This window comes from Macrobrachium rosenbergii, chromosome 52 (genome assembly GCF_040412425.1).
Source record: "Macrobrachium rosenbergii isolate ZJJX-2024 chromosome 52, ASM4041242v1, whole genome shotgun sequence".
Classification (NCBI taxonomy): Eukaryota; Metazoa; Arthropoda; class Malacostraca; order Decapoda; family Palaemonidae; genus Macrobrachium; species Macrobrachium rosenbergii.
Genome location: NC_089792.1, coordinates 26,443,079 through 26,457,240, shown reverse-complemented (window position 1 = coordinate 26,457,240; position 14,162 = coordinate 26,443,079). Strand labels below are relative to the sequence as shown.

The window sequence follows — 14,162 nt, the reverse complement described above, 5'->3', positions numbered from 1 at the left end:
AATTTTAATTGATTTGTATTTTTCATAGCTAACAAACCTACAGTCTTAACGTGAGGATAAAATTTTCTAGAGCCAGCTGGAAACCGGTAAAAACCATTTAAAATTGTAAAACAAGGTATTGGTGGCAATGCGGTTCAGCCAATCGGATGAGAGAGAAGGCATCAGCTGACCTCACTTCACCCAAGAGTGCCATGTTTTTTACCGGTTTCCAGCTGGTGCCAGAGGATTTTATCCTCACGTTAAGACCTAGGTTTGTTCCACATATGAACAGATCACGGTTAGTCGTTTCTTTGAACCATGAGGCCATTCATGGAACTGAAAATGTCTTTAATTCATTCCCTTACATAATATTCAAATAGAATGACACCTCAACTTGACAGAAATCTGTTTATCAGACTTCACTAATAATCAGATAGGTCCGAGTCCACAAAGCAGATAAGCACGCTACACATACCAGACAATGAAACCTTGGAGGGTGGCTTTTTTTTGTATTTATGGTAATTGGCCATCCTGCCCAACTCTGTATCTCTCTCCCACTTACTTGAACATTTAATATATGTTTGTCTACCTTGTATAAAGGTGATTTTATTATGCAGAGCATAATTTACTACACAATGACATGGCTCAGCTAGTCTAGTAACAATGTGACTTTGCTCAACTATTCTTTTGGATGTGTTCTCACTGTGTTAAGCTTTCTCTTTCGTATTAGTAAATCTGTTATCAAACTATTGCAAAGTTTTTGTTTAATAATGAATGCCATGCTCATTTATACAAATATCAATACTTTTATTTATAAGTCTTATAATGGGATTTGATTTCCAGATGTGTCATAACAAATTCACTGACATCATGACTGCTGCTTCTTTTAAGAATGAGAAGTTCTTCTTTGGAGGGATGGGTAGAGCTTTCGACTGGCACGCTGTTGGCCCAGCATTTGACTCTCCAAGCCGCCAATGAAGAATTACAGGAATTTATTTCCGGTGATAGAAATTCATTTCTCGTAATAATGTGGTTCAGATTCCACAATAAGCTGTAGGTCCCGTTGCTAAGTAACCAGTTGGTTCTTAGCCACGTAAAAATAAATCTAATCCTTCGGGCCAGCCCTAGGAGAGCTGTTAACCAGCTCAGTGGTCTGGTTAAACTAAGATATACTTAACTTTTTAAGAATGAAATTCCAACTTATGGTTCTTGATTAACAATGAATAACATATACAAATGCTATAAAGCATGATTACCAACACACACTCTATTATACAGCCTATACTAAATATAAAAAAATGATTGAGGTCCCTTCAACCCAGTGATTCCAGTCTGACTTGAGCTTATTATTACTAATTTCAATATTAAATGACAATGTTATGTACAGAAAATTGAGTTTATTATACACAAAAATATAAATATCATAATGTCTTAAAACAACACAATATATAACAAAGTCAGACACAAAACTTAATATTGATAATTTTGGACTGCATTACTCAGCCTATCACCTCCCAAGTTTGCTACTGCCATCTTGTGTGAGGAAAGTTGTGAAACAAGATAGATTTTACATCAGGATTAAGTGGAACACAAAATATAGTACTGTGTAGGCAATGCCTTCTGAAGCTTACAATTTTGGAAAGATGAGGTAAGATGAAATGTTCTGAGCTTCATTGATAAAGACACTTTTCTTATAACATTAACTTTTATGATGCAGCAATTCCTGTTCACTTTCGGTATACGTGCAAATAACGGCAAGCTGTAGAATATAGTAACTAGGTAACAGGCTGCCCAAGAGCAAGAGCCCGTGCCAGCAAAAGGCTGGCTTAATCTAAAAGGAACAGTAACAAGTTTAACAATATGTACACGCAGGCATTAAAAATACAGTAATAGTAAAAGTACTGTATGTAATCTATGTGAGCATGTACATGCATTTCTCTCCTGGTTTTATACAGAGTAGATAGGTACCATTTTGTACTTGCAATTTGGTATCTCCACATTAAAAAAATCTAGTGAGCATTACATCCAAGTCTTTGTGTATGAATGTGTGGGTGTCTATGTGTATGCAGGGCTTACTAAAGATACGTAACGGCAGCATTGTTATCTATCTGGCATGGCATACGAAAATTCACGAAATCCTTACACTATCTCAAACACATGGTAATCTACTAGAACTTGGGTATCACATCACTGGTTTAAGTATTTAGTAAATATAAAATACCTGTACACTACTCACTCATATGCACAATTTTTTTAAGGGATATTAACTTTACCATGACCTGGAGGTAAATATGTAAAACACAACATCAAGAAGAAGAAGAAGAAGAAGCAAACTGAGAGATTTTCATGTTTTCATAGGGATGTGCAATTTGTCCATGTAAATTAAATGGAATAGAAGAGAATATAGAATTTAGGCCAAAGGCCAAGCAATGGTACCTATGAGGTAATTGTGCACCAAACAGGACATTTTGAGTAAAAAGATTTTAAAGGTGTAACAGAAGACTTCACAGTTGCACTGTGAAACAAATGTTACGAGAGGGAGGAAAGTAAGATGGAAGAAAGAGAATATGAATATAGGTACAGTAAAAGGAAAGAAAGGGGTTGCAGTTAGGGACCAAAGGGATGCTGCAAAGAACCTTCAGCAATGTCTACAGTGCATCATATGTGGCGCACTGATGGCATTACATCCCTATGGGAACGTAAATTTAATTATTCTATATGCTCATATTAATACTATAATAAAAATCACTGAATTTATATACAAAAGTTCTAAGTTCATCAGCCTACTCTATTTCAATTGTAGCTTCTATAAGCATTTGTATGACAAAGTCTCTGCCTCTCTCTTCCTCTCTTGTATTGTGTTGTAATTTTACTTCAATTTTTTGTGGTGTGTATTATTATTTTGCCCAAATTTTTATATACAAGTTACTATCAATTGATAAAAATTTACTATTATACAGTAACTGCGCACATCTATAAATGATATACGATAGCCTATGCTCAAGTAGCTAAAACTATAGTTGCAATAAATCTTTAATAAGCAATGCATACACACATGGGGATTTGGATATTATGTTGATCAGATTTTTGTGTACACACTCCCATGCAGTGCAAACAATACTTTTGGTTTGTATTTTGTTATTCATAATTGCAGAGTTGCATTTATCACTGAATTTACCACTTACTGTGCAAAACCCCCTCAAAACTTACAATTAAGTCATGTCTCCTTCCTTCTTTCTCCAGAGGGGGAATAAAAAGTGAGACAGATTTTCCCAACTGCTACAATGGCTCTGAGGCTACCAGGTCTTGGGTCTTCGCTACTTTTCAGGAGACCAGCCATCAAGCAGTCCATTAAACTAAGGCCCCAGTGTATACATGAATTTCTCTCAATTTTCTTAGTGTTTTCCTCTAAGTTCCTCATACAGAAGAAACATGGCTCCTGGCCATGAACCTTTCATGGAATTCGTTAGAGCTCTTCATATGATCCAATGATTAACAATTATTTACACTGATATGGCCGTTCTCACCTTAATCCCTATTTTCCCATGTATGCAATTTACTGTGTTAGTATATCGTGTGCTCTTAGCCCAGGTATGGTAATATGGATCCAAGAAATAATGAACAATGGCAGTTCCTGTGCATTTTTGTATGCAGTGCATCCTCAACTTACGGCGCCATCGACTTACAGTGATTTGATCTTACGGCATTTTTTCACCGCTGTTAACGGCGTTTTACAGCGCCATAACTTGATGCTGCAGCAAGTTACGGTGCCATAAGTGCTGTTGACAGCACTAGTGGCAAGAATAGGCATAAATTAAATGGCACTTACGGTGCTGTAACTTAATGCAACACCAAGTTAGGTGCCGTAAGCACCAATTAAAATGCCGATAACTGCAAAAAATTGACTTATGGCAGGGCGCTGGAACGGATTCCCCGCCATCAGTCAAGGACACACTTTACCATTACGTTTTACAAGTTATAACAGGAAACATTGCAGCAAAAAATCATGAAGAATTTAAAATAACAAGACCAAATTACTGTTGCTGTTATGGGCAAATGATTTTATGCTCTGAGGGTTCTTGTTTTTAGCATAAGAACTTAACCAATTTTGCAAATTGTGGAATATTCATAAATATTAAAATAATATAAATGAAAAAGCTTTTACTACCACAATTTTCCCATGATTGTTAATTCTACGTATTGCAAAAAATAATTCCCAATGACATTGCTTCTTCTCAATTCTTCTATTGTTTATACTTTCATTTTCCTCGGCATGGAAATGACAGATACTATACATGCTTTTCTACTGAAATCAGTTTTGCTGTGTTTTCTGGGTGTTCTCTGTTATAAATTCTTTCCAGTGGAGTAAAAAAAAAAAACACTGGAGACAAAAATAATTACAGTATACTAGAAATTTCTTAAGGCTGGTAATAACTCCAATAACACTACTTCTGCAGCAGATGCAGGGCAGGGGGAGAGGGTTAGGCGTGAGAAATCTGAAGTGAAAGTGGCGAAAACTAACCTTTCTTAAAATGCTGTATCCTAATCTTAAAATGCTGTATCCTGACCTTACCTTCCTAACTTATCTTAGGGCACCATACCCTGACCTGGCTGGGAGGCTTTGCCCCCCCCCCTGGACCCCCCAAGTAACCTAACCTTTCATACAGCATCCTGCCCCAACCAGAAATTACCTTCCTAACCTGACTTTCGGTGCTGTGCCCTTAAATGGAACTGGGGCATTCACCCTTCCCCCTGAACCCCCAAGTAACACTGATTAGGAGGCAAAATTTCCAACATCTTACCCCGCTTCCCTACTCTGCATACTTCCCCCTACTTTTTTTGTTGTTGTTGATGTTATCCTGGTTGATGGTCTTTAGTATGACACATCATTCCAAGAATCTTAGTCAACCAACTGTTAGCCTAGACTAGTGGCCCTCTTTTGTCTACTAATGACCCATTTATTGTCTGTCAGCACCAGAATTTATTTAATAAGAGATTTGGATTCCAGGACGGGCAATTCAGTGCAATATCAAAACTCGGACGTGACAGCCTCAGTCGACATGAAATTTAGGGACGAGCCCAGACTAGCCCACCGAGGTTCCGACTGGGGGGGGACCGTGCAATATGAATGTGTACTAATATGACAAAAAAAAAAACTGACAAGTTTGTCAAAATGAGGTGATGCACTAGCATTGCGTGAAAAAACTTTTGGGGGTGGGAGGTGATGGCTTCTCTTCCGAAGCGTCGTTGGTGTCATCGATATGTGCTGATGAAGGAAGTGACGAATCATGTGAGCCATTGTACCCACCCCGACTGACAACGAGTCAGATTATTATCATATTTAACGGAAGTAATTCGGACCTGCAGATAATCAGCCCTACATCAAAACTCTATTCAAACGAACCACCGTCGCTATATCAAGCCTCTATTCAAACAAAATATCTGGTTCATTGATGCGTCAAGGGGATGACAACATAATAAACAGGGGGTCGCTGAGGCACCAAAGTGTCAAAGACTTATTGGGGTATATGAGCCTTATTACGGAGGAACCGCCAATAATTGTAACAGTAAGCGGCAAAATAGAGAAACGAAGATCTTACCTTGTCCCGCAGGGGATGCCGAACCTCCATAACCCACAGATCCTGGCACATTTTGACCACCGATGAGCGGTGTTCGCTCTTCTGCCATTGTAAATGATCATATGAGCTCTGTTCCAATAATTCTAAATATCATCTTTCCTAAACAGTATCTGGCATCTATTCTGTATAATTTTCATGCACTGATAAAAATTACACTATGAAGTCTAAATTAATTATTTGTAAACTATAAGCGCTTAGGAATCATCCACTATAATGGAATATATTCTTTTAGATGTTTATAGTTGACCTCAAGGAATACATAGCTGGTTCGTTCCACAAACAAACACAGGCCGGGGCATTTAAACGGAGTTATTTGTGTCATCTTTTAAAGGCTAATTGATCTCAGAAAAATAAAAATGAACCCTAATCATGTATCTTAACATCAAATGGGCTTATGAAATTGTTTAACGTCATATTAGCCAAATAAATATGGGGTGCAAATGGCAAACGTTGATCACAAATTAATTTGCTGAGTAAAAATACATTAAATAAGTTGCAGAAAATTAATGACGATAGTAAAGAAAGATAAGGTAAGAACCATTTGTTCTCCTTACATTGTTCTTATATTCAAAATTTAAAAATCGTTCAGATTTTCCAACTTTCACTGAAATTATTTATCAACCTTCAATCATGTTCTCCTTTTGAAGTATTGTTCATCAACCATCAATCATGTTCTTTTGAAGAATGTATGTATATATATATATATATATATATATATATATATATATATATATATATATATATATATATATATATATATGCACATAAGCAGAATATATGACCGCAAGAAAAATAAAAAATAAACAAAAATGAGATCTTTTGCCTTTACTTCAAGGCATTTTCAAGCAAACTACAAAAGATTACAAAGAGGACTTGGTTTTACAAAAAAATATTATATTGGTATATATATATATATATATATATATATATATATATATATATATATATATATATATATATATATAAACAGTTCATTGTACACAACGGTCATTACATTAACTTTGCGGGTGAGGAACAGCTATCAGGTACATGGATAAAACAAGGTAAGGCAAAGTTAATTAACCATAATTACCAACAATTTTTAGTTTACATGGATAAAATGGGGTCAGGGTGTAAAGACAAGGGGTTGATTAAGTTTCCTTTGTTAGTTGCATTAATACAGATTCAAGGATATTTCTGGACACAATATTTTAACATCTTGTTGATTAATTAACCATAATTTTGAACCAACATTTTTAGTTTGGTCTGTTCTAAATTAGCATTTTTTAAATTTAATGGCTTAAAAATGAATAATAGTCATACATGGGATTTTCAAACAATTGTCCGGTGACAAATGGGGTACAAAGATAAATTGCATTCACATTTACTAACAAAGAAATACAGGGTTTTTGGTTAAGTGTTGCAAATTCCAAAATACGAGCTTAGTTGTTATCCAGGAACATTAAAGCAAATAGATTATGTAAGGATATTTCTGGACACAATATTTTAACATCTTGTTGATATACTACAGTAGGACCAATCAGTCCTACGTGATTTTTCATTTAGGTGAACTAAAATAAAATTGTTCACTGAAAATGATTTGGTTTGTTCTAAATTAGTATTTTCATTTTATTCTGTTTTTATTCTGACTAATTAATTCCTTACGCAGATTTGCAGGAGCAAGGAGGACCTTCAAGTGAACTAGGAAAATGGCACAACACCCTAAAACAGCGGGATGAAAATCGGCAAAGAAAAACGGAAATCATGCTGTTATCAGAAATAGATGCTTAAACATCTCATTGGAGGGCCAGGTTTTACATTAGTGCTGAATTTTAAATATCTATTAGGCATTATGTTCTGTGATGAAAATAAGTCAGAATTAGAAATGTATCATTGGATCAATAAATTTAATAACAACTTGTATCACTTTTCCATTGAAAGATATGAATATACAAGAAAAGTGACAACAATAATTTATATCACTATATTTACTTCTGAATGACCATTCTAGACATTAACATCAAGAACTAGAGGCCAAATTCAAGCAGCAGAAATGAAAGTACTCAGCCTGATAAAGGGTGTTACAAGGCTAGACAGAATACGAAATGAAGACATTATGAATAAACTGGGGGTCATTCAACACGGAAAAAGAATGGAGGAGGGTAAATATCCCAAGAAGTTTTTGGAATGGATGCCAGATGGAAGAAGACCTGTGGGAAGACCAAGGAAAAAGACGCGGAAAAGAGGAAGTTCTCTGCAGCAGGTTGAAGAGGAAAATTTTTTTGAAGATCGACGGATATGGAGCGAATAAGGCAGGACGACTGACAAGCTTGATCGTTTACTTGGCGTCTTGAGAATGGTGAGTGTGTATATATATATATATATATATATATATATATATATATATATATATATATATATATATATATATATATATATATATATATATATATAGTGTAACTTCAGAAGCCATTGGCAGAATATACAGCAAAGGGCATCAGAAGGAAACGTCTTGCAGCATTTCATCTTGATGCAATCCTTGATTATGAGGTTTAGCCTCGAAACGTTGCCAAATAAATAGATTAAATGCTGAAAGACGTCCCTTTGATGCCCTTTGCTGTGTATGTGTGTATATATATATATATATATATATATATATATATATATATATATATATATATATATATATATATATATATATATATATATATATATATATATATATATATATATATATATATATATATATATATATATATATATATAAAGAAGTAGCAAGGATTTCAGTTCTGGTCAAAACAAATTCATCTTCACGAAAATTCTTTTTCGTAAAGTATTACAGTTACTTTTTTTTATTGGTTTTGAGATTCAGGCCGTGCACTGCAGCTTCTTTTCGGGGCTGTAATTTGTAACGTATCCCCCTGAGTTTCTTGACTTTTATGATTTTTATAATTCAGTTGTTTATCTTGCCAAATTTCAGTGTGGCGGCAAACGATCCCCTGCCCCACCATAGTTATGACCATGTGTGAGTTCTTCTATAGGAATCTTTCCCCCAGCCCACCCTCTCGGTGGAGTGGCTCCAGAGGGTGTTAGCAATCGAGTTCTCAGCGATTCTTTTGCGAATGAGTTTCCACTATAACCTACGCACCTGTTCAATGATCCGGTTCGAAGTGGTTGTTGTACTCTGAAGGAGTATAATAATCACTCCGTCTTGCCAGGAATCAAATGATCAAACAAATATTTGCCGTAAAATCAAGATATACGCTGCACTCTATGATACATAGTACGAAAAAGATTTATAATATTACTTTGCCTTTCTGCTGCAAGGACAGTTCATATCTAGTATTTTTCAATAACTCAGTATCACCAATAGCGCCAATAACTAATCACAATGAAGAATTTAGGAAAATACTATATTCTTCTTTGTTCTACTTCCGTGGAAAGGAAGGGAAGATATGATGGACACCGAGTCATATGTTATCCAGAAAGTGAGTTAGTGAACTAACCTTTTATAAGACATAGTGATCACGTTCAGAGGGGTCACTATAGTCTATAGTCTTTGGAGCCACAAGGTCACATCAGCAAATGTGCAACATCCCCAAATTTCCAAAATAAAGTAAGTATACCTTATAGCTTAACCAGACCACTGAGCTGATTAACAGCTCTCCTAGGGCTGGCCCGAAGGATTAGACTTATTTTACGTGGCTAAGAACCAATTGGTTACCTTGCAACCGGACCTACAGCTTATTGTGGAATCCGAACTACATTATAACGAGAAATGAATTTCAATCACACCAGAAGTAAATTCCTCCAATTCTTTATTGGCCGGACGGAGAATCGAACGCGGGCCCAGCAGAGTGCTAGCCGAGAACGATACCAACCCGTCAAATGAGGAACTAAGCTATATCTACGAGGAAACAATGAACATTACTAAGAGTAAATAAGGGAGTTCACTTCACATATATTAGTAGTACCACTGTAAGTCTTAGGCATACTATAACAAATGATGAAAAAAGATTTGACGCGATCTTGGTGGCCGAATGGGTACGGGTAAGTCAACAGATGCCACAATTACATATAGACCTGAGAGATTTTCATTATCTCAGCAAAATATTTTTTTATGATTTCACTATACATTGCCACAATGCATACCTTCGATGTTGTCGTTACCTCAGGCAAAACCAAATTTATGCAAACCTTAATCGCAGATTTAAGCTTTAACATTCAAGTAAGTAGTAAGTAATCATGACGTAACTTTCATTTGTTTTCTGTTTATCATACCAAATAACCTCTCCTTATCTATAATATTAGTCTTAAATGTATTAGGGCATGCTGGTCGTTTTAGTGCAAAATGAAGTTGTGTCAACACGGCATTTGGAGAGTTACCGTGGATTATATTTGAGAAGTAAAATATCTACCCAAAAGAGCAGAGAACTTACTTAAGTATTTTAAGCGATCGATAACACAGCAAAAATCGCCGGTGGCGTCATATAGACGCCAAGAATTTTAATACCTTATGCGAGTTGTATATTATTCATATGGTGGAAATCATCGGTGGGAGGTTGTAAACAGGCTAGCGTTAAATATTCATTCTAAAGAAATCAACTGTTTACCATTTCCACATTAGATAAAGTCTCTTACACGCATTTTAAACACGCCTGAAATTCCAATCTTTAAAGGCCTTTTCACAAACAGAATGTTGGGGCTCTATCGTCACAAACACCGCACTGCAAAATTAAAAATGGTGATGTATTCACAATGGACTGACACCAGTTTACTGTTTCTTTCCTTGGCAGCTTGAAGCGCATCCTTTATCTGTCAAGTGTCGCCACCGAGCCTTGATCTCTCAAGTAGAAGTTTGTTGGCAATGGATGTTTGTTATCTAATGTTCCCAAGAAGCTATTGGGCAAACGCTTGTTAGTGTTTCTCTTGGGAACTTGAACGGATTTATAGAAAAGTTCGAGGTGATTTAATGCTATCACAGAAAAGAAATGCAAAAAATGCTCTGTGTTGACCTTGACTTACCACTCAAGAACAAGGCCAAAATAACTTTTGGCCCTTTTACAAGGGCGTAGACAAACTTTCAGGGTACGCGGAATATGGCACCTTGTAGGACACCAGTCCTTAACTTCGCGGTATGGTAGCGTGTTGCCGAAAGTAAAAAAAAAAAAAATGAGACGCGTTGTTAAAAATCAAGCTTAAAAAAACAATCAGTTCTCATTCGTCCAGTTTTGCTTGCTTAGCGGCAAAATCGTCTGTCATTATAATAAATTTTCTCAATACATACGAAAAATACTGGACCAATTCACATTTCCTTTTACAAGATAACCTGTGGATGAATATAGAGCATGATTCCTCGTCCTATTTCGTCTTAGAAATTAACCAGAAAATTTTAATTACAGAATTCTGAAAAGTACATTTTCTATATTAAAAACATAGCGCTTAAGATCAAATTACTTTTGATCAGAATAAGAAAAATCGGTCTGAATTCAAATCTAATCACTTGGTAAGTAAAATTAAGAATTTTGGACAGTAAAAATAAATCACAAATAAAAGTGAATGAAGAAATTTCTGACAAAAAACAACATATTTGCTGTGACAATGAAGACGGGTTAATACGGGTATAACACAGTTTATTTATGGAAAAAATTATAAAAATATGACAATCGTAAAGCATTTGTTTGAAAACTATGGTGCAAACGTTTATATAAACAACTGCAAAACACTAGAGTTGGAGCGCAAGAATGAAAAAAAAAAAATTGGTCAACGGAACTTAATTGCATGACACAGGGACAAATAAAATTGCGTGCTCACGTGAATCATCTAGATACCCCATTCTTGGAAACCCTGCGTCATGCTTTCATAGCTATTGCGCCATTGTTATTAGCGACCTAAGCAAGTATAATCTGTAGTATTTGTTGTCGGGTACACCCATTGCAGGATCTGTTATAAAATTTTCATGAGTTTCTTAATTTTACTCTTAATACTTTAATTTTCTAACAGATTGCATTTACGTTTGAATTTATCAACTAGCTACGCGAGCCATGCATTTACAACAGAATCAAAACGTTTGCAAAAGATCCACCGCCTGTAGTGCGATTTTACGACACTGCTTCTACGCCTTCTGTTACTGCTGCTCATTTGCTACGAGGCAAAGTTCGCAGACGTGAGTCTCGTGACTTTTTGGTCGATATCACGGTGCCACTCAGGGATAACGATTTCTCACGCGCATCTAGAAAAGAGGAAAGCAACTTAACGGATATGAATGAATTTCACAAGCTGGTCCCTGATTTTTCCTGTATTAATAATGTCAAGGCACCCGTGAACTATAATTTATGATCTTGTCATGATTCGCTAACCCGGCATAAAACAATGGAACAACTATTATTATGCAAAATTCAATCTGGTTTTGTTTTCTGGACAGGGGATGAATTGCTTCTGTTATTTGCTCGCTATTTTTTTTCAGTGGCATAAATTCAGCACAGTTGATCCAAATGATAGCAACACGCATTTTCACTCAAACTGGAAACACTGAACATAATGGAAGTCTGCTTTTAACAAATGACAGAAGTGACTTTTTCTCTATGCTGAAAAGAGCATACATTTAAAATTTTCGATCGATGACCAAAAATACTGTACAAGTCTCAGGCACTATCATCTCAACTTTGGGTGTATTATTATTATTTGCGTGGGTTTTGGATTTTATTCAGTTGCTAGTGTCTATAGAATTTCATCTCAAAACCGTAAACTGATCAAACCCTCACCCTAATTTGTTTACAGCATTGCACGAACGTAATACTTTAACGTCGCCATTAATAAGACGCACGACAGAAGTAGTTTTTATCAGTTTTATCTAAGGGGTTGAAGGAAGCGTCGTCGACGATGTTTATCAGCAATAGCCTACCTAGTGCTTATGGCAAAATCCAGAAAAAATATATCTTCTTACTATCAAAGTTAATTCATATTTCTGTTAAACTTCGGCCTCCTCTATAATTCATTCGCAGCCGCTTGCACTAAGGTAACCAAAGCTCGTTGTTTACAGATGTTATCATCATCATATCCATGTTTGATGAATCGTGTTATTACTTTTTTTTGTTACTTTTCAGAATTATTTTTATTAGGTTTAAACATGAAGACATACTGTCGTGACTTCAGTCGGTTGGCTTCAAGATTTTTACAGTGAACTAACTTTAGCTCCTAATACAAAGAACTCAGAGTTTGCGCTACGGAAGGTAACGCTCTCCTCAGAGCAAATCCAACATCCAGCGCATAAATCCTAGAATCTCTGGTATAGGCTCTACCTCATGTAAACTTTCAAAATATTTTACAAAATTGCTATCGCCGATTTAGGAACTATTTCAGGCACACATTTGAGTCATTCATTAGACCTAAAGGAAAATTAAACGGCATCACGATCAATCCCGACCCCCGATTATTGAATTTTTGATGTTTATTTTTCAGACACAAAAATGTTCAGTGAATCGGTATTAGAATATCTCAGTATTGAGTTAACTGGACTAGACTTATCACTGACAGTCAATCTGATTCTGGAAGTAACTGCTCTATGTATTTGTAATCGTGAGTTTATTTTTAATGGAAAATTCTTTAAGCAAACGTTTGGTATGGCTCTCAAATCTATGCATGGAATCTACTGAAAAACATTTGATTCCTAAGACTACTGTATTCATAAACCTGTATCATGGTTTTTTTTTTTTTTTTTTTTTTTTAGCTGATGGCTAAGATGGGTGAAAGAAGAGTGAGGGCAGTTAGCTGGCTAACTATGGTAGGGAATAGTTTAGAAAGTGAAATATTAGTAAGAGTAATGTCAAGTGTGGTTTATCCACAATTTTACAATATGAAAAAACTGAATGAAGAAATCCCGTCTATGAAATTCATGCAAGTAGAAAAAGATGGTTGTTTGCCATTTTAGACATTGCTGTCGGACGTTAAGAATGTCAATACAAATTTAGTATATATGGAAAGACAACAAATATTTAAGTCCTGTACAATATCTTTCTGGACACCATATCAAACAACCCCTATTATCTTCGTTGTTCCTGCAAGCATTACGTAACGTTGTAGCCCAGATCGTTAGAAAAAAAGATAGGAATTTGCCTTATCCAGCTCATATTTTGAATACTTGTGACAATAAAACTGTGAAATAATTTATGATAAAAGTAACAAGAAGCCAGAACTAACTAAGAACATCCTTCGTTATCTTGATGTCATTGGTTTTGTGTCTGTCAAATCAGTGTTGAAAAACTTCAGTGTAAAAGTAATATTTTCATAATAATACCACTTTACAGTAGAAGTTACTCCTAAGAAATTGTTCTCACCAGAGTAACAACATTGCTTATAAAATTCAAAGAATGGACTGTCATTCATTTTATTTAAGCCAGACAAGCAAGGAATTTAATGTCAGAATAAAGCAACATACATATTCAGGTATAGAAATGGCCAGAAGAATAATGCTCTTATCTTAAACCTAAGTGAAAAATCACAAGAAAAGACTGATTGATCAAACAGTAGTATAACAACGAAACGTAAAAATATTCTTAACCAGAA

General features: G+C 35.4%; 1 protein-coding gene across 1 annotated transcript in view; it reads right to left on the bottom strand.

The window, feature by feature from the left end:
- LOC136833765 (type 2 phosphatidylinositol 4,5-bisphosphate 4-phosphatase) overlaps nucleotides 1–5,726 on the bottom strand; it is a 78,981-nt gene extending 73,255 nt beyond the window's left edge. The window contains exon 1 of the mRNA XM_067096007.1: nucleotides 5,580–5,726. Coding sequence (XP_066952108.1) covers nucleotides 5,580–5,667 — 88 coding nt within the window. The 5' untranslated portion in view covers nucleotides 5,668–5,726. The remainder of the gene's footprint in view (nucleotides 1–5,579) is intronic.
- Nucleotides 5,727–14,162: the final 8,436 nt, after the last annotated feature.